The following is an 18,787-nucleotide window of genomic DNA, read 5'->3' as shown; positions in this document are numbered from 1 at the left end:
ATGAAAATAATTTCGAAGGCAGTTTAACACATCTGGTTCTATGGTGTAGTGGTTAGCACTCTGGACTTTGAATCCAGCGACCTGGGTTCGACTCCCGGTAGGACCTTCATTTTATATATTTGTTTGACTATGTCATATTGTCATGAGTTTTTAAAATTTTGCTAGCTGTCATGCACTCATGCTTCATGCTCTTTTGAATCCCGGTGATAAAGAAAAGAAAAAGATTTTGTTTTGATTTTACAATAGAGAAGTAATACCTAACTAAAAAATTTAAAATTCCAGAGCTTGTTAGCTTTTACCTTGGTTTTTAACTTTTAATCTAGACCTATATAGGGATGTATAAGTAGCAGTAGCAGGGTACAAGTGCAAGAATGTATGTGGAATGCTAAGTGTATAGATATTCTCAACTTGGTTGAAATGTTAATATTATTCAAAGCCATCTCTTATAAAGCAATATGTAAAGTCTCTTAACGAGCTGGCCAAGTACAAAGTATCCAAGAAAAAGAATGAGCAAAAATCCGAAATAGGAGAAGGGTAGAAGCGTGAATTCCATTATTCTCCCAATAGGTGTGAACGGAAGTGCAATTCCAATTGCAGATATGACAAGTGTGGAGCACATGACAGGCGAAGAAGCAATGTCCTGTATGAAAGGAATTTTGTCAGTTCTGATCAAGTGAATGATGAGAGTCTGCATGAGGAGGCCCTCAATGAACCATGCTGAATGGAAGAACTTCTCATCCAAATCAGCTCCGATATTGTAATAGAACCAAAGGAACAAGAGTGCTGCCACGTCACAGAGAGTGCATACTGGCCCATTCCACAATATGAACATTGGCAACCCTTTCTCTGACCATTTCTGAGGACTCTTGACATACTCTCCGTCCATTTTGTCCCAGGGGATGGCGATTTGTCCCACGCTGTAGAGCAAGTTCTGTGTGAGGAGCTGTTTAGAGGTTAAGGGCTCATACTTGAGGAACAAGATTGCTATGAGAAGTGAAATCACGCCTCCCAGGTTTGCAATAACTGACATCTTCACATACTTCATTGTGTTGCCAAAGGTGAGTCTACCGTGCTCTACTCCTGCAACCAGCACATTCAGATCCTTCTCAAGTAAGATGATATCTGCCATGTCTTTGGCTATGGCTACACCTGAGTCCACTGAAATGCTAACATTCGCAGCATCAAGGGCAAGAGAGTCATTCACACCATCTCCCAAGAATCCAACCACATGCTTTCCAACTGTCTGCAACGACTGTACCACTCTCAGTTTCTGAGTTGGCGTCAAGCGTGCTAGCACCGTGGCGCGTTGAACCGTCTCATGGAAACTTTCTTGGTCAAGTTGCTCTATCTCTGGCCCTGTTATCACATCACTGGTTCTTATGCCAACTTCAGTGCATACCCTTGTTGCCAATGACAGTGAATCACCTGTTAAAACCTTTGCTTCAACTCCTTTTTCTGCCAAACGCCGCAGTGCTTCTTTCGCCGACGCCTTTGGTGGGTCGAAAAATGTTATTAGGCCAAGGAATATCATGTCTCCCTCCTCACTTGTATTTATTCCATTACTTGCTTCCTCTCCAAGTTTCTTTATAGCTACTGCTATAACCCTTAATCCCTCATTGCTTAGTTCTTCTGAAAGATTTAAGATTCTCTTATAGTCTTCTGAAGAGAAGATCGAGATTCCTTCTTTTTTGTCAGAATTCGCAATGTAAGAACAAACTCTCATGACTTCTAACAATGCTCCTTTTGTTACCATGAACCTGCCAGAGAACTGTGGCTGTCTCTCATTTGTTTCTAAGATTACAGACACTCTTCTTCTTATGAAGTCAAAAGGAATCTCATCTAGCTTTCTCCACTTGGATGGCTGAAACTTAAGTCCATTTGTATATACGTATGCAAGAATTGCATCATCCAATGGATACTTCTGCTCAATCTTGAAGTAAGAATTGAGAAATGCAAAGCGTAGAACTTGTTCTTGGGGCATCCCTTTGCTGTCAACATGATTAACCATAATTGCACGATTCATTGTTAGTGTGCCTGTCTTGTCAATACATAGAATATCCCTGCAAAATATAAAGAGTGAGTACAAGACAAATGAGTGATATTTCTTTTTTGGTTGATAATGTGACTACATTCTTACATGGATCCCATCTCGCGAATAGCGGTCAAACTTTTAACTATACACTTGTCTTTAGCCATAGCAAGTGCTCCTTTCGCTAGACATGTATTCACAATGAGGGGAAGCATCTGAGGATTGAGGGCAGATGCAACTGAGATTGCAAAAAGAATGCTGTTGCTCAAATTAAGTGATGTAAGGTAATCTGTCAAGAACATAATTGTAACTAGCACTAGCATAACTGAAATAAGCAAGTAAAATATCCACTTGAGACCCTTTTCAAAGTCATCTGGTGGCTTCCTCTTCCCAACTTTTGAAAACATGGTGCTCATATAAGTATTGGATCCTGTCGATACAACCAATCCTGTTCCAGTACCTGAAACCACGCTCGTGCCCTGCAGTTGAGTTTACTATTGGTTTAGTATTGGTTTGGTTTGTAAATATAAAGTCTTTGGTTCATTTCAATTCACCATGAAGCAGATGTTCTTTAAATCTAATAAAGGAGTGCTTTGATCTTCTCTGATATCAGCAGTTTTCTCAGTTGTCCAAGATTCCCCAGTTAGTGAGGCCTGGCTGTTGAAAACGTCACAATGTAAAATTTAGTTAGCTTAATTCACGCGCAATTATGATACGAGCAATTCTACATGACCAGTAAATATTATTATTTTTTGTCAGTAATAATTTGCACCTATATTTACAGGCATGAATCAATATAGTTTACACTTTACACCCATGTTTTCCAGAGATTGTACATATGAATTAGTAAAATTTATTTATCAAAAACAATTTAGTGCTTGTGTTAGTCGAATGATGGTCAAAAATACTAAAAGTTGCTGCATCACGAATTTCTCTTATGATATACAAAAGGTAGTAGATTTTGAAGTTGGCATACCTCACAACAAGATGCTTTGAAGATAACAACCTAACATCACCAGGAAAGAGATCACCAGGTTCAAAAATGACAATGTCGCCGGGAACTATATCCCTGTGATCAACTTGAACTATTAACTCTCTCTGCACAACTCTACCAGCGCATCTTTGCACTTTTACTGGGCACCTTACCAATTCAGAAAGTTTCATGGCTGCTTTTGAGCTGCTGTATTCCTAAGAGTCACATTTAGTTTAGTGAATGCATTTATGATTTATATATTCATTCTTGATGAACAAAGAAGGTGAGAGCCAAGTATACCTGACAGAAACGAAGGGCAACACTAATGAAAACCAGTATAAGCATGATGCATCCATTTGCATCGTCACAAGCAATGAATGACATTGCAGATAAAACAATGAGGATCATGTTAAAAGGATGGAAAAGAGAATTCCACAAAAGATGCCACCACCTTGGAAAAGAATACTCAAGTGGAACATTTGGCCCATTTTCCTTTAGCCTCCTCTCTGCTTCAGTGAAACTTAGACCTGCAAACACTTTATTAAAAACATTTTCTAGGAGCAAATTCAATATGAAAAATATTGTTGACTTGCCTCTTTCGGTGGAAGCAACATACTCGAAGGCAATGTATTTCTGAGAGTGAGCCAAAGTGTATAACCATGAGCACACTCTCTCTTCTTCCTTACTTTGTGAACCCCCATCAGCTTCCTCTACAATTCAACTCAACCATCATAATTAATAAAAGCATCATATTCTAAAAAGTTGTTGTTTTCTAAGGAGCTTACTTGAATGGATGAGGCGGCGCAGTAACAGTAGAAGCTTAGTTGGGAATGAACATTGGTGGGTGGTAGTACTAGGAGGATTCTGTACAAGAACTTGGTTTATGTTGTTGGAATCAGGTACCATGTACGAAATTTTGGATCTGCCCATAAAAAACATTGAAATAGGAGGGTAGCAACCATTGAGATGGAAAAAAAAAAAAGAGTATCTTTGTTGAATGGTTCGAGTGAGAGGAAGATCAGAGGTTTATTTGTCTTTTATTTATGAGTTAGTTGTTCACTTACTACTTCTAATTCCGTATTGCATGCTTCTAACTACCATGCCACCAAAGAAAGTTAGGTGACTACTTGATTAATCAATTCAATTCCATTGTTAACTAACATTCTTACCTGGATAAAACAATAAAAGCAATTTCATACACCTTACTTCAAAATTCTCAACATACTTCTAAATTAAATCAAATACATTTTTTTTTTGTGAAAATCAAACACATTTAAAATTGAATAGCCTCCACCTCCAAGAAAAATTTATATTATATACATTAATCAAACTTGTTTAATTTGTCTCTAAACTTGGACATACATGTATACTTGTCTAAGCGGTATACATAGATTGTTTTTTAGTTCATTATAGAAAATGTTATGAGCGGTCAATTATGCAATGGAATTCTAACTTTCAACATGGACTTTATGAAATTAGAGTTGATAATAAGGGTTGATTTAAAATTAATGTAAAAAGAATAAACTATTATACATTTGACTATTAATACACATGTTAGTTTGGATAACTGATTTTTTGTGTATATATAATATAATTTAATTTAAAATTAAAAGTATTCTTTTTGTTAAAAAATTAAGATATCCATATCCATTTTATAAAGTAGACTAGTTTCTTAATATATATAAAAAGTCAAAGTAATAATTATTTTGAAATAAAAAGAATACATTGTTAAGTAGATGGGAAAAATTTATTGGAGAAGAGAAGGGTAGGTTATTTGGGCCGTTTGTCAAGCCTTCAATTGATAGGTTTTTAACAAAAATAAATAAAAGAGGATTGAATTTTGAAAAAAAAAAATCATCAGTTGTTTTGCTTACTGGTCAATGATATAGTCTTTGGTTAAACAAAAAAATATTGATACTTTTTTAAGTTTTTTTTTTTAACTTTTGCATTTGTTGTGTTTAGATTTTTATAAAAAAAAATTACAATAGTAATATTTCTACTTTCTATTTCAATTCTTTTATAAATAAAATTAAGATAAAAGAAAAAGGTGAATGCTAATGCACTAAAAAAAAAAGTAAAGAGTGTATGACTCATTGAACTCTAAAATTTAAATCACCAACTTTAAATCATAAATTTTAAATAATAAATTTTAAATTTTAAATTCTAAATTTTAAAGTCTAAAATTTAAATGAAGAGCTACAATTCACTTAATTAATGAAGAGTAGTGTAGCACTTCTTAAAAAATAAGTAAACAAAAAAAAAATACTTAAATTGTTTTATACCTTTTACTTCATATATTTATAGAGTTCATGCTCGAAGGGTAACCTTGCCGTTATTCCATGACGTTGGTTATGGTCTAATTAGTAATTGCCATTTGAGTTATAATTCATTGGCTAATTACTTCGTCATTTACGTTCTCTTTTTGTCGAGAATATATATATATATATGAGACCGAGATTGTGATTTTTAAATTTATAATGACACTCTTAATTTAATAAAATTTTATTGTTGATATGATTTGTTGTATATGTTATCTATTCTTTTATTTATTATCTGTAATATATTATTTAGAAAAATATTGTATTCTCTACTCTACCTGAATTGAAAAAATAAAAATAATATTACGAAACACCTGACATATTTACATACTAGACTTTTTTTTGCTAAGAGACAGAAGTATGGGAAAAGGAGTTTTGGAATGTTTCTAGATAAAGGCATACTTAACGATCATTAAAACTAATTATTTTATTATTATTATTTAATTATTAATGTTTAAGAGTGTGGGATAAAGTATGTTTCTGATACCCTAACATTTTTGGTGTAAATATACAAAGGCATGCGCATGGTAATTACTGCTGAGGTAGACCACACCTTGATTAGCACATACAGTTCAAAAGTGGAAAATCATTTCTAAAAGCTTTCACAAAAAGATGTATGTGTGTCATCATCATGCAATGGATCACCTTCACCTTGACCTGAAAAAGAAAATACTAAGCTCCTGATCTACATCTCCTTCTGGATCAATCAAATGGAAAGATTCGCAGTCCCTTGATCCACGCACCCTTCTAAACTCACCTTTAAGGTAAGTCACTTTGGCTGCTTCTTCTTCTTCTTCTTTAACACTCTCATCTTTATTCATCAACTCCTTCATTGTCAACACACCAGTGCCTACACCAACCGAACCCATCATGTGCAGAGCTTGAAGATCGGTTTCCGAAGGCTTGCGTTTCACAGCATACCCCACCTTCTTTCCATTACAATACATTGTCCACAAAGGCGTGGAAAATAGTGATGATGACGATGACACCTTGCTCTCTAGCAAGATTCTGAGCCTTCCCCTTCTCATCTCCTTCGCTAACGTGCTTGCCGGAAGTGCTAGTTCTAATAGCAGAATTGGGTTTCTTGAATTCGAGTTGCTCTCGATGCACAAGCTAACCTTACCCTTATTATTGCTATATCCAAATATAGTGGCAGTGATGATGGTGCTGGATGGTGAGGAATAATAATAATAATGCTTCTGGTTTTTTATGCACTCCTTCTTTTGTGCTGTTTCATCTTCTTCTTCTTCTTCTTTATCTTGTATGATGCAAGTGGTGCATGTGGGGATTATTAGGTGCATGAGAGAACGTAACAGACTCCATGATCGAACTTGTTTCTGGCAATCCACTGATGTGGTGACAGCTATTGTGTCCATTCTCTCTGTAATTATATTATGCTGCTGTTCTTTTTTGTGTTGGATCTTATTGATGCACCCTCTGCTCTATGCTATCCTATGCTTAAATACTCTTTATGATTGGATGAAAACGACAAAGAATCTTTTATTATTTGTCTTTTTGTTTAGTTTCAATCCATAGATATTTTTTATAAAAGTCATATATACCTAATAATCTCTGTTATTAAATTAACTATTATATATATATATATATATATATATATATATATATAATTTAACTCATTTTTAATGTATATTTTATATTTTAAAATATATTTTATATTCATGATAATTTATAATTAGTATTGTTGAATTTTTATTATTAAATTGTTATATTTATCTTATTAAACCTATTATATGTACACTAAAGATTAACTGATAAATATATTAAAATATATTATTATATAAAACATATGGTAAAATATAAATTATATAAAAAATAAATTTAATAATATATATGTTTATATATAAATATATAATGACTCGTGTAATGAGAGATTTTTTATATACAGATTGTATTTTATTGGTCTATTATTAAAAATTTGGCTAACTTGTCTTAACATTTCAACAATTTTCACATTGTTAATAACCACATACAGCATCACTATTTGTTGCTTTTATTCATGCATAACATAATTAATCAAGTGTTCTATAACAGTATTAAATTAAAAGTTTGCATTGATTATTGATGGACTAGTAATAATAAGCTAGCTAAGGAATAAAGGTTGAGGAATAAAGTTTCCTTCTCTTGCATATATACAATAACTGTTTGACTTCATCTACACTTTATTCATCAAAAGAGATCCACAAATAAATAGTGAATTATGAATTAAAGGCATCATGATAATAGTAAGTTATTAGATAAATGTCGTATATAAATTGTTTGGAAAGAAAAATTTTCCACTATCTTAATTTAAACGCTTTTTTATTATATATATGTTTTTCTTTTTTTTTTTTTATTTGTATAAGCTAAGCATGGTTTGAGTACATAAAATAAGTAAATACATAATTGAGCATAATAATCTTTTCAGATTGTTCCGAGTACATAAAATTAAAAATTTGATATATTATTATCTATACCCAAATTAATTTAGTAAATTACTACATGTGGAGTAGCGATTTAAAAAGCTGTTAGGACAACTGGGAGATTTTTCATTCCAAACAATTTATATGTCATTTAAAGGATAATCAATACTTTTGTAATGCCAACTAAAAGGTTTAATGAATCTGATGCAACTGATGAGTCTCTAGATTCTAGCACAACTCACGCAGCACAGAGCAATAGTTTATTTTCCCTGCTTATTTGGATGCTTAACCTCTTTATTTATTCTCTTCAGGGATTCTTTTCGTTTGTGTGGACGTAAATCAAACAACTAAAGCATGGTGATGGAGAATTGATACAAGTAAAGAAAACAATTAGCGTGTTGTCTTCACATATAATTGTTTTGTTTTTAGCCAATTAAAAATATTAAAGTTTTGGATGGTGATTTCTGCTACCTTCCAAATCCCATATCATATGATGGATCATTATTATTTGAAACATCATATTTTTTGCCATAAAACTCCAATAATACAACTGTTCAACTTGACAATTATATATATTACAGTATATATCTTTGTGCATATAACATATACTAGAACGAGTGATCTTCATCATCTTTTTTTCTTTAGCTTTTTTCTCAATTATCGAACCTACATCACGTAAATTAAAAGAGAAAAAAACAATATGTCGGACTTATATTATTACATGTAGCAGACCCACAAAGAAGCACTAATTAAAATTTATTTTATTAAATTTTTTTATAGCATGTTGCACAAAACCATGTGAGATGAACTTTAGCTGCAAAGTTTTAAATGGAAAAAGGTGTGGTTAGTTTTACTCCGTACGAAATCACCTGCCAAATGTCTTGTATTACCATATATAACAGTGGTAATAGTTCACACTAGTATATATAATCATTACTTATTAGTTTCATGACCAACTTAATTAGTCATCCATAATGAAGTTCCAAGCAAAATTTAGTGCCATCTCAGAATTATAATATTCGTGTGCTGTATAAATAGTATGAAACAACGCTTAGATAATAATGTGGACAGCAGATCATTCAAGTTTTACACTTTTTGCTCAAGCATTATTCAATGCCGACAGCATGTTTTTGGCTATACAAATCACATCACTGGATTTTGCAGCCTATTTATGGTATATGGACGAGAATCACCAGACACAAACAAGTCTGCAGATTTTAATTTGGATGCATTATATTCCGCTGCGTTTCAGTACGTGTATGATACAATTTAGTTGCAGACTAATATTTTTTACCCTAATAATATTACGGAATTTTATGTTTTTCAAAATAAATTGTATCTTAATATTTTATTTTTATTATAAAATTTAAAAAATTAATAATTATACCCCAATTATTTGCAAGTTTTAAATCATTATTTTTCATCAGACCTTCCTACTATGAAGGTTGATCCGATGCTTTTTGGTGATCTCAAATGTCCCTATGGTTATAATATAGATGAGAGTGTAGAATTATGACTTTATACAAATTTTATGGAAAAGTATGAGGTATTCTACAGTGCATACAATAGGATTAAATTGAAAATTAAAATATATTATGGGTAATTAATTAATTTTAAATTATTTTTAATTTAAAATTTGAAACAAATTAAGATTACCATCAGTTATAGAATCAAAACAAGAACCCCCTCTCTCAATACGCCATTACCTCTATTTTCTTCATTTTTTCCGAGAATCTTGCTGGTGCAGTGCGTCCACGATCACTGCTTGCCAGCCGAATCTATTCTCCCTATTTAGTACCCAATTTATCTCCCTCGCACTCTAATTCTTCTTTGTCAAACCCTCAACGTCGCGCCACCTTACTCATAACAACTCGACCGCCACAGCCACCGCCATTAACGCAGGAGGGGACGTGAAGAGCAGCAATATGCCGCCACGCTGCTGCGCCATCGCTTCTTCTCTACCCAACCCTTATCTCTCTTCTTCGTTTTCTCAACCCAAATCACCGCAACCATCACCCCCCAGCCAACCAACTCCGTCAAATCGTCCGCAACCACCACCGGCGACCACCGTCGCCCACTCTCTCTCTCTTCTCTTTCTTTCCTCTTTCCCCATTTCTCCCTGCCGTGTTCGCTGCCCTACGCCCCTGTTCGTGTCTGCCAGCTCCAGCGAGCAACACCCTGGTGCAACCCAGCAGCGGCTAAGTTTTGTGCCGCTGCGACACCATCACTGCTCCTGTTCTTCTTTCTCTCCTTCATCAATGCAGGTTCCATCCCTTTCCTTGTCCCCGGTTCTTTCTATTTTATTTATTTCATTGCTTTTAATTCTGGTTTCTGCATATAGATTAGGCTTAACACTAGTTAATATCTGTTGTTAGATTGAATGTGTTTACTGGCTGAATTTTATGGGTTGATTGCTGCTTCCATTGAACTGAATGCTCTATTTACACATGATGCACACCATATGCCCGATGAAATGCCTAAATGAAATCTTTTTGTTTAATTATTATGTATGGCCAGCATTTGACTTAAATTTTATTCTCATGAGGCATTATAATTTACAATTATGCAATTTTATGTGATTTCTAATGATGTTTGAGCTTGAATTTTGTTATGCACTTGTTTGTGATTTTTTATCAAAATACCAATTTGGTTAAAAATTCAGATGTTATCAATTGTTTGGTATATTTTTAAGAAGTGCATACCATATTTTATTGAGTGATTTGAATGAAATGGTTTATTCATGTTGGTTTTGAACATAAATGATCACATGCATTATCACTCTCACTTATGTGTGTATATCTTTTTTTTGTGATTTTACAATGTGTTTCCAATAATAAGTGATGTTCCTTTGTGGGATCATAGTACCATATATCACTTAATTCCTTTGGTTGGCTTTTTTCATTTGTGTTCGATTGCAGGTTGTGGAACTGACCGAGCTAAAAATTGATGAGACGCAACCTGATCATATTGTTGAGTTGGATTTAGTTTATCATTCACTAAATTCAAGTATGCTTGGAGTTATTGCAGTTAGATATAAGTGTTTAAGTTATAATAGACATGCTATTACGTTGCTAAATCCTACTTAATTATGTCATATTCCATAATGTAAATTTATCACAAAGTGTAAATTTTTTCAATTATAAAACATATGCCGTTAGTATCATGAATATGTGATTAAGGAGAAGTTTAACCCAAAAGTGTTATACGTTGTGGTCAATGACGAATAATCTAGATGTTCATTTCACTACGTTAGCAGATGATTATTTCTATTCATACGTGGATAGTTATTTAAGTAATCACATGTTAAATATACTGTTTTTCAGTTTAATATGGATTTGGATGGTTACTTTCATAGACAAAATAGATGGTTATTTTTGCCGCCTGGTAAGTATGTCATGATTAAAAGATATTCTACCAATACATTCAGATAAGTTCAGAAAATGAATGAGCAATCATATATTAATCTTCATCAAGTCTCATGAACAAAACCTCAATACTCCAACTAGGGAATTAGCTTAACAAGCATTTTGTATTGGAAAAAAAATTCCTGTTTATAGATATAATAAACTGGATGGTCAATTTCATATGGAATTGGATGGTTACTTTCATAGACAAAATAGATGGTTATTTTTTATGCCTGGTATCGAGGGCTGAAAGGTAATGAGGGAGATGCGGTGTCAGTCACAGCACTGCGGTGAGATGGTTATCGGAGCTCGCGAGGAAGAAGGTGAGAGGTGTGCCGTCCTTCACAAAGAAGAGATTGGATAAAATTTAAAATAAGGATTGGGATGTTAGAATTAAAGTGAAACTGAAGGGTTTTGTTACACTAGGGTAAAAAGTGGGTAAATTTTCAATTTTAATTTAAATTTGGCCAAATAAACAGTCCATTGTACGCATTGTATAGATATTCCATTGGCTTCCTAGCGGAATTCAAATTTTATAATATAGTCGTATACCTAGCCATCAAGAACTATAGCATTCAGAAAAATGTTGAATAATGGGTTATTGAGCCTGATCGGATGAAGTACCATTGTCGGTCAAACAATATGCAGCTGGTTGTAGATGAATCATCTAGGCACAACATATGTTTGACAACTATATCTTATAATCATGCACAACTCAATAACAATATTATCTACAAGGTAATCTTTTTCATGATAGAAAGTAATCTATCTGTTTTAATGAGGGTGCTACAAGACGCTGTGGAGGAAAGTTATAAGTTTAATGCATCGTATAAGAAGGAATCAATAGCAAAATAGAAAGCAATTGTTTCAATTTGTTCCATATTATTAAGGTAATTTTTAGGACTTTGACTCGATGCAATTTGATAAAGTATTCTAAATGTTTCTTTTTTGTCTTTAAGCATTCAAGCATTGTAAATCTCTTATATCTAGGGATGACAACGGGTCGAATCCTCATGGGAGCGGATTAGAGACATACACCCCGCCCCGCCCCCGCCTCCATTACCTGATTTTGTCTTCGCCTCGTCCCCGCAGATATCTGTGAATTTAAAAAATAAAAATTAAAAAATTAAAAAATTAAAAAATTGAAAAAAATAAAAATAATTCTCAATTATCATTACAAATATAATTTTTATAATCTTCAAAAACTTAAATAGCAACAACTAACAAATATTATTTCCATTCAAATACTAAACATATTCGTAAACAACCAAATATATCCAAAAACTAAAAAACATAATTCATCACATTGTAAAAGTAAATTCTCAAGCCTTCTTTCATCTCGTAATAGTAGATTCTAACTTGTTTGAATCCTACATCGAAAAGAAAAAAACAATTAAAATTAAAATCATATAACAAATTAATAATAATATGAAAAAATAATACCAAGTTCATTCCAAAGTTTACTTATATCAACATTTTCTTCAATGCTATGATTTGTGTAGCACTCAAACCCTATATTAGTTGTAGTGTCAAATTCATTTCAAAGCCAATTTGATTATACATTAAAACTTTTAAGGTATCAGAATATCAGGACGCAACCTACTATAATGTCGTGTAACAAATTGACCACCTATACTAAATGAAAACTCAGAGACAACTGTAGAAATAGAAATTGCCAAAAAGTCCCTGGCAATAACTTGCAAAATGAAAAATTTTGCTCCATTTGATTTCCACTAATTTAATTAAGATATCAAAATCATGTTCAACTTGTGTTACTGGTCTCTCTTCAAGATAATAATCCAACTATTCAAGATAATAATCTAACTCGCTCTTTGTATCAATAAATGCATATTTCTCACTTACATGCACAGCAAAGTTAGCTTGCCAAAATTCATAACTAAACTTCCTCCCCTTGGAACGTCCCAAAAGAATTAGTGGTGGCGGTATATCTGATTGAGCAGCTTAGTCTCTCTCTTCCCTTAGTAGCATATTCCAAAACTAAATATTGCACTACTCTTTTCACTTAACCAATTATAACACATCTCTTCGTCTCACCATATGTTTTACAGAAAAAAAATTTAACAAATACATCTTGTACTTAGAATCCAAGAAAGTCTCAATAGCTATAACTATATTATAATAATCACACCTTGATACTTTTCAAACTTAGCTATCGACTAGTAGCCATTAGTTCAATTATCTCATTTTTACAATTTTTTTCCTCCATCAAAGACAACTTAATCACATAAACTTTAGAAAAAATAAAGATTTGATGTAGAATAGCTTGTACCAAAAAATAATTTAGTCACATCATAAAATATTCTCAATCTTTGAAAAACTTCATCTGCCATATCCCAATCTCCATCACTAGGCAAAGATTTATATTGATTCTCACACATTCACAATCTTTTAAAAATATATTTGTACATAATTACAACTTCAAGCATAAAAAAAATGAATTCCACCTAATTTTGCAATCAAGAAAAAGATTTTTTGTGTAGTATTTTAAGTTGCGCACATATTTTCTTAAATTTTCTTCTTTTTTAGGTGTTGTAGTCCAATAATGAACATTATTCCTCAACCTTTTTATAGCATGTGAAATAAGTTGTAACCCGTCCGTAACAATCAAATTTAGTATGTGCGCATAACATCATATGTGAAACAATCTACCACCCAAAATAAAGTTTTTATATGATATTTTAGTCAAAATATTCTCAATCATAACATTATTAGTACTGCAATTATCAACAGTCAAGGTAAATACTTTTTTATATATCAAAATTTTAATCCATCAAACAATCCACGAGAATCTCTAAAAGTATATCAGCCATGTGTGGATAGGCACATATATAAACCTACAGTGATATTATGATAATTTAGTATAAAAAGAAAATTAGAAGGTATTATAGTTATAAACATTTTACAAATTAAATTATAACAAAATTAAATATTTAATATTATTACCTCACAAGATGGTTTTGCAATTTTTAAGAATCATCAACATAATGGGCCATGGTAGACATATAACATTTATTTTGGTTGATTGCTGTCCACATATCAGACGTAATTACAATTTGACTTTTATTCCTCTCAAAAAGATTCATTGTATTTGATCTCTCATCATTGTAGAGTTTTAAAATGTCACTTTTCAAAGTGTTGTGAATAACGAACCACCTTAAAAGAGAGGTTGTAAAACATTGCAAAATCGTCTTGGTCGAATGTATATGCACCAACCACAACTGTTTTTCATTAGTTGTTGGAGTTGTGTCATGATACATTGTTGTATATTTCTAATGGTGCATAGCTTGCAGGTTTTGAAGTGATCACGCAAGTACAAAGTTTCTTATTTTGAGTCACCAAGTAGCTTTGATTTGCAATAATTACCTTCAACCTTTAACTTTTTCTTGATTTTCACTATCTTGAAGTTAGGGCTGGAAGTGAGTCAAGCCAGCTCATGAGCCAGCTCGAGCTCGACTCGTTAACAGCTCGATAAGCTAAGCTCGTGAGCTGGTGAGTCAAGCTTGAGCCTGCAATTGAGCTCATAAATTAAATGAGTCGAGCTTGAGCTTGGATAAGCTCAGCTCATTAGTTCGTGAGCTGGCTCGATTATATATATTATAACAATCTTAATTATTTAATATTTATATTTATTTTTTACATATAATTTTAATATAGGACATAAATAAAAAATTTATAATTTATTGATAGATAAACAATATATAAAATTGATCTTTTCAAATATTTTTAAAAATATATAAGTTATAATTTATTGATATAAAATTATAGATTATGTATCTATGTTTCTCTTATTTGAGCCAACTCGTGAGCTCGAGCCAGCTCGTAAGCTTTTGGTGAGCCGAGCTTGAGCTTAAGAAATAAGCTCGATTGTTAATGAGTCGAGTCATGAGCCAAACTCAATTTTCGTGAGCCGAGCTTGAGCTTAGTCTAACTCGGCTCAGCTCGGCTCAGTTCCAGCCCTACTTGAAGTGCTTCTACATTTCAGAGGTTAACTTCCTCTTTTGAACACCACTTGTAGAGTTTATTATTATTATTATTATTATTATTATTATTATTATTATTATTATTATTATTATTATTATTATTATTCGCCACTATTATTATTACAATTATAGTTATAATTTTTACTATTAGTGTTAAAAGTATGGATGTATATAAAAATATGAAGAGTACTACAGAAATAATCTAAAAATATTTAGAAAAATGTGGTAGGTTAGATATTTGTAGGGAATGTTCTAGACACTTGATTTGGACCATTGATTAGATTCAATCATAATTGTCCATTGAGAAGGTAGATGACTATAAATAGAAGTGAGAATTTGAGTTGGAGGTGTGTGAATTATTTGAAACAAACACTTGAGTAATAAAATATTCTTTCCATCTAAACTTCCTTTCTCTTATATTCTTAACTTTCTTGCTAAATATTGAGGGTTAAGCTAACTTGATCTTATCTCAAAAGGTTGAATAAGTACGAATTCTATACAGTAGCATTGAAATGTGTTCAAGGTCGTAACAACATGCTCTAGTAGTAAAATAATTGTGCATTATGGTGACATTTTTTTCGTGCGTATTTAGAAAAATAATTATTTTTATATATTTATTTGTATAAAAAGTCCAATTATATAATAGTTGTGAGAAGGTTAACTCTTGGATAATAATAATAATACGGTGGTTTATCTCACACACTTTAATTACATATTTCTGATTATCCACTATCATCTTTGATTATTGTAATCATGATCATCTTTCATTAATATATACTACTTGAGGCAATAAGTTGGATATGAGGAGCGAAAAAAGAAATGCGTGATGTGGTTTGTGTTGAAGACGACGTGCAAATGTGAACAAAGTAAAAAGTAAAAAAAATAACTACTCGTGATAGGAGCCATGCTAGCAGCGCCCAGGAGAGCTAGCACAGTGTGGGGGAACACAGCGCAGGGAAGGTATAGTGCTTCAACCAGACTGGCGAAGGACCCAAGAGTTTGGAATCGTGAGGAGTACGTGCGATTGGAGCGGGACTCGTTCAGTGTGTTCGTGGACAGATTACCATATGATATTTCGAAACGGGAGTTATTTGATCGATTCTCTTGGACGGGACGGATAAACGATATTTATCTTTCGAGGAAGATGAGGAATGGAGTCGTTTACCTGTTCGCGTTCATAAGGTACACTACGAAGGGAGGAGCTCTGAAAGCGATTGCGGAGATGAATCACATGCGAATTAGGGGATCGGAGATTTTTGTAGGTGAGGCTAAATATAGGAGAGACGAATCGAAGGGGCGGGGAGCTCCTGTTGAGGGGATGGCTGGGAGTCGGATTCAGACCGAGCCGCAGGGGGTCAATACTGACAAAGAGGTGCGTACTGGGGAATTGATGTCATCTGAGCAAAGAAGTCATGGGGTAGATCAGACACTCTTAGTTACTTCGCCCAATGCCCTCATAGAGGATCCACATGTGGTGGGCATGAAGAGACTGGAGGTATCTGCATCAATGAATAACTTGGAATGGCTGAATCGGAGCATTGTTGGGAGTACCACAAGAGTCATCAACGTTACATCTTTGAGTGAATCAGTCCGGAAGGTATGGCCTCAAGTTGTCAAAATATGTGACATGGGAAAATATAAGGCTTTGTTGATCTTTGAGAATGCCCGGAGTGCGGAGGAGGCGCTGGAATGCTCTGGAGATGGGATCCCGCAGATTTTTAGTCATGTCCGGCGCTGGAAGGAACAGGAACGCTGTGACAGGAGAAGGGTGTGGCTTACGTGTTATGGGGTTCCGTTACATGCTTGGACGGTAGATACATTCTGTGCTATTGGAGGCCAGTGGGGAGAAGTGATTGAGATAGATGCTGAAACACGCTCGGCCATGTCGTTTTGGGCGGGACGTGTGTTAATTGAAACGTGGAAGTTCGATACAATCTCTGAAAGCCTCCGTCTAACTGTTGGGTTGTGTGACTTTGAGATTCATGTTACGGAGATGGGCAAGGATGCGTGTGAACCATCGGGGGACTTGGCACCTATTGCTGTGGCCCAACATCATGAGATCAATGCTGAACCGCCAGACTATCGTTGCACTTCCAGCAAGGTGGAGGGAGGGGGTACGACGGCTGAGCTGGTGGCCATGCCGCATAGGGAGGATGAGGTCCAGGAGGATAGAGCGGGAATTGGGCCTGAGATTTTGGATGAATGGGGTAACAACTTTTTGAATTTGAAATTGGCAACGGAAAGGAGGGCGGATTCCTCTCCGAGAATAGTAATGGCTGGTCCTAGTGGGGGTATGATAGTACATGATCAGATGCTGATTGGGAATGGGATAACAAGCAGAGTGCAGGGAGGGGTGGAGACTGATGGGCCGGGTAAGGAGTGTAATGGGATTGGGGCCCAATTGAAGGTGTCTAAAGAACCAGCTGCTAATTTGGAACAAAATCCACAAGGCCCAACTATTGAGGCTACTGATGGGAGGAGAATGGGCCTAAGTGATGGGCCTCAAATGGAACGGATTGAAGAAATGGGGAAGGGGGCAAAGCGGGCGGGTCGGGTTGGAGGAAATGCCGCTTTGGAAAGCTGCTGCGTGGTTAGAGCGAAGAATGCTGGCATCAACGGCGCGAGCAGGGTGGGGAGTAGCAGACTGACTTGCGACCATCGGGGTTCAGCGCTCACGACGACCAAGTTGAACACGGATGCCAGATCTGTGGCGGTGACGGATGGTGTTGCGATGAAGGGGCTGGCGGCAGGGGAGTCGGACCCGGCCAAGAATCGGTCTGATAGAGATGAGGATAGGCTGGGATCGCTGGGTCTGGCACCGATTAGTTTGGGCAGGAAGAGTGGGAGGATGAGGCTCGGGGTCACTCAGCCTGGAAGTCAAGGAACGCCACGGGAGCCTGAATCGGGTGGGACGGGAGCGAGAGACAAGATGGGGATGGATGATGGGTTGGTGGTGGTGCTCTCTAATGGTGGATCGGAGTCGGGAGTGGCTGCGGGTGGTACGGCTAAAGACTGCCGGGAGGCAGTGGTTTGCGGTGAGTGGGTCGAGGAAGGGCTAAGTTTGGGGAACCCAAGGCTGGAAATAACGTTGAATGGGGGTGGGATGGGGACGCGAAGGGGTAGATCAGGGGGAGATGCTTGTGGGAAGGCTGGTGCAAAAGGGGACTCCAAGGGGGCAGTAGGTTCAACATCGGGGGTTGTAGGGGAGCACCTGGTGGAATTGACAAATGACCCTTCTGTGGCTGGGAAAGCGGCCGAACCGGAAATGTCCGATAATAAGACAAGAGAAGCTGAAATGAAGGAAAACCGGGAAGCTTGGGCGCTTGCTGTGGAATCCGGAGCCGAGCAATATGATGAGGAAGATGACATCATGGAAATACTCCAGGCTCAGAACGAGGCACTGGCGGAGAAGAAAAGACTGGCAAAGCAGAAGGAGAAAGCACGGAGGAGTAGACCGAAACTTCAGAAAAAGGTGTGTGGAAATGCTTTAAAATGATTTTTAGTTCCTGGAATATTAGGGGGTTGGCGGGCGTGGGTAAACTAAGCATGATAAAGAATTTTCGTAGGAAGTTCAAGGTAAATATGATAGGCTTAGTAGAGACAAAAAAAGAAGTTGTGACAACCTTTGATGTAGTGCAACTA

General features: G+C 35.2%; 2 protein-coding genes and 1 non-coding gene across 6 annotated transcripts; 1 reads left to right on the top strand and 2 right to left on the bottom strand.

Annotated features, from left to right (window-relative positions):
* The first annotated feature begins 34 nt into the window (after positions 1-34).
* Positions 35-106, top strand: TRNAQ-UUG (transfer RNA glutamine (anticodon UUG)). The gene has a single exon. It is a non-coding gene; the product is annotated as a tRNA-Gln (tRNA).
* A 266-nt stretch (positions 107-372) lies between these two features.
* On the bottom strand, positions 373-4,182 carry LOC107631689 (uncharacterized). Of its 4 annotated transcripts, none has more exons than XM_016335210.3 (7): positions 3,788-4,182; positions 3,596-3,712; positions 3,303-3,529; positions 3,006-3,217; positions 2,584-2,686; positions 2,138-2,508; positions 373-2,060 (listed from the first exon to the last, which is right to left on the bottom strand). In XM_016335210.3, exons 1-7 carry the CDS (start codon positions 3,939-3,941, stop codon positions 431-433), a joined length of 2,814 nt encoding a protein of 937 aa, XP_016190696.1. In that variant the 5' UTR covers positions 3,942-4,182; the 3' UTR covers positions 373-430. The 4 variants fall into 4 exon arrangements, with proteins under 4 accessions (XP_016190696.1, XP_088365608.1, XP_088365607.1 ...); XM_088509482.1 differs by having other exon boundaries at positions 3,454-3,529; positions 3,788-3,807; XM_088509481.1 differs by having other exon boundaries at positions 3,303-3,712; positions 3,788-4,025.
* Positions 4,183-5,851: 1,669 nt separating this feature from the next.
* On the bottom strand, positions 5,852-6,734 carry LOC107631691 (protein MIZU-KUSSEI 1-like). The gene has a single exon (XM_016335212.3). The coding sequence runs from the start codon at positions 6,694-6,696 to the stop codon at positions 5,968-5,970; it is 729 nt and encodes a 242-aa protein (XP_016190698.1). The 5' UTR covers positions 6,697-6,734; the 3' UTR covers positions 5,852-5,967.
* Between the last annotated feature and the right edge of the window lie 12,053 nt (positions 6,735-18,787).

The sequence above is a fragment of the Arachis ipaensis genome, chromosome B3, assembly GCF_059453495.1.
Source record: "Arachis ipaensis isolate K30076 ecotype BB chromosome B3, ASM5945349v1, whole genome shotgun sequence".
In the NCBI taxonomy this organism is placed as follows: domain Eukaryota; kingdom Viridiplantae; phylum Streptophyta; class Magnoliopsida; order Fabales; family Fabaceae; genus Arachis; species Arachis ipaensis.
This window is presented reverse-complemented; position numbering and strand designations above follow the sequence as displayed.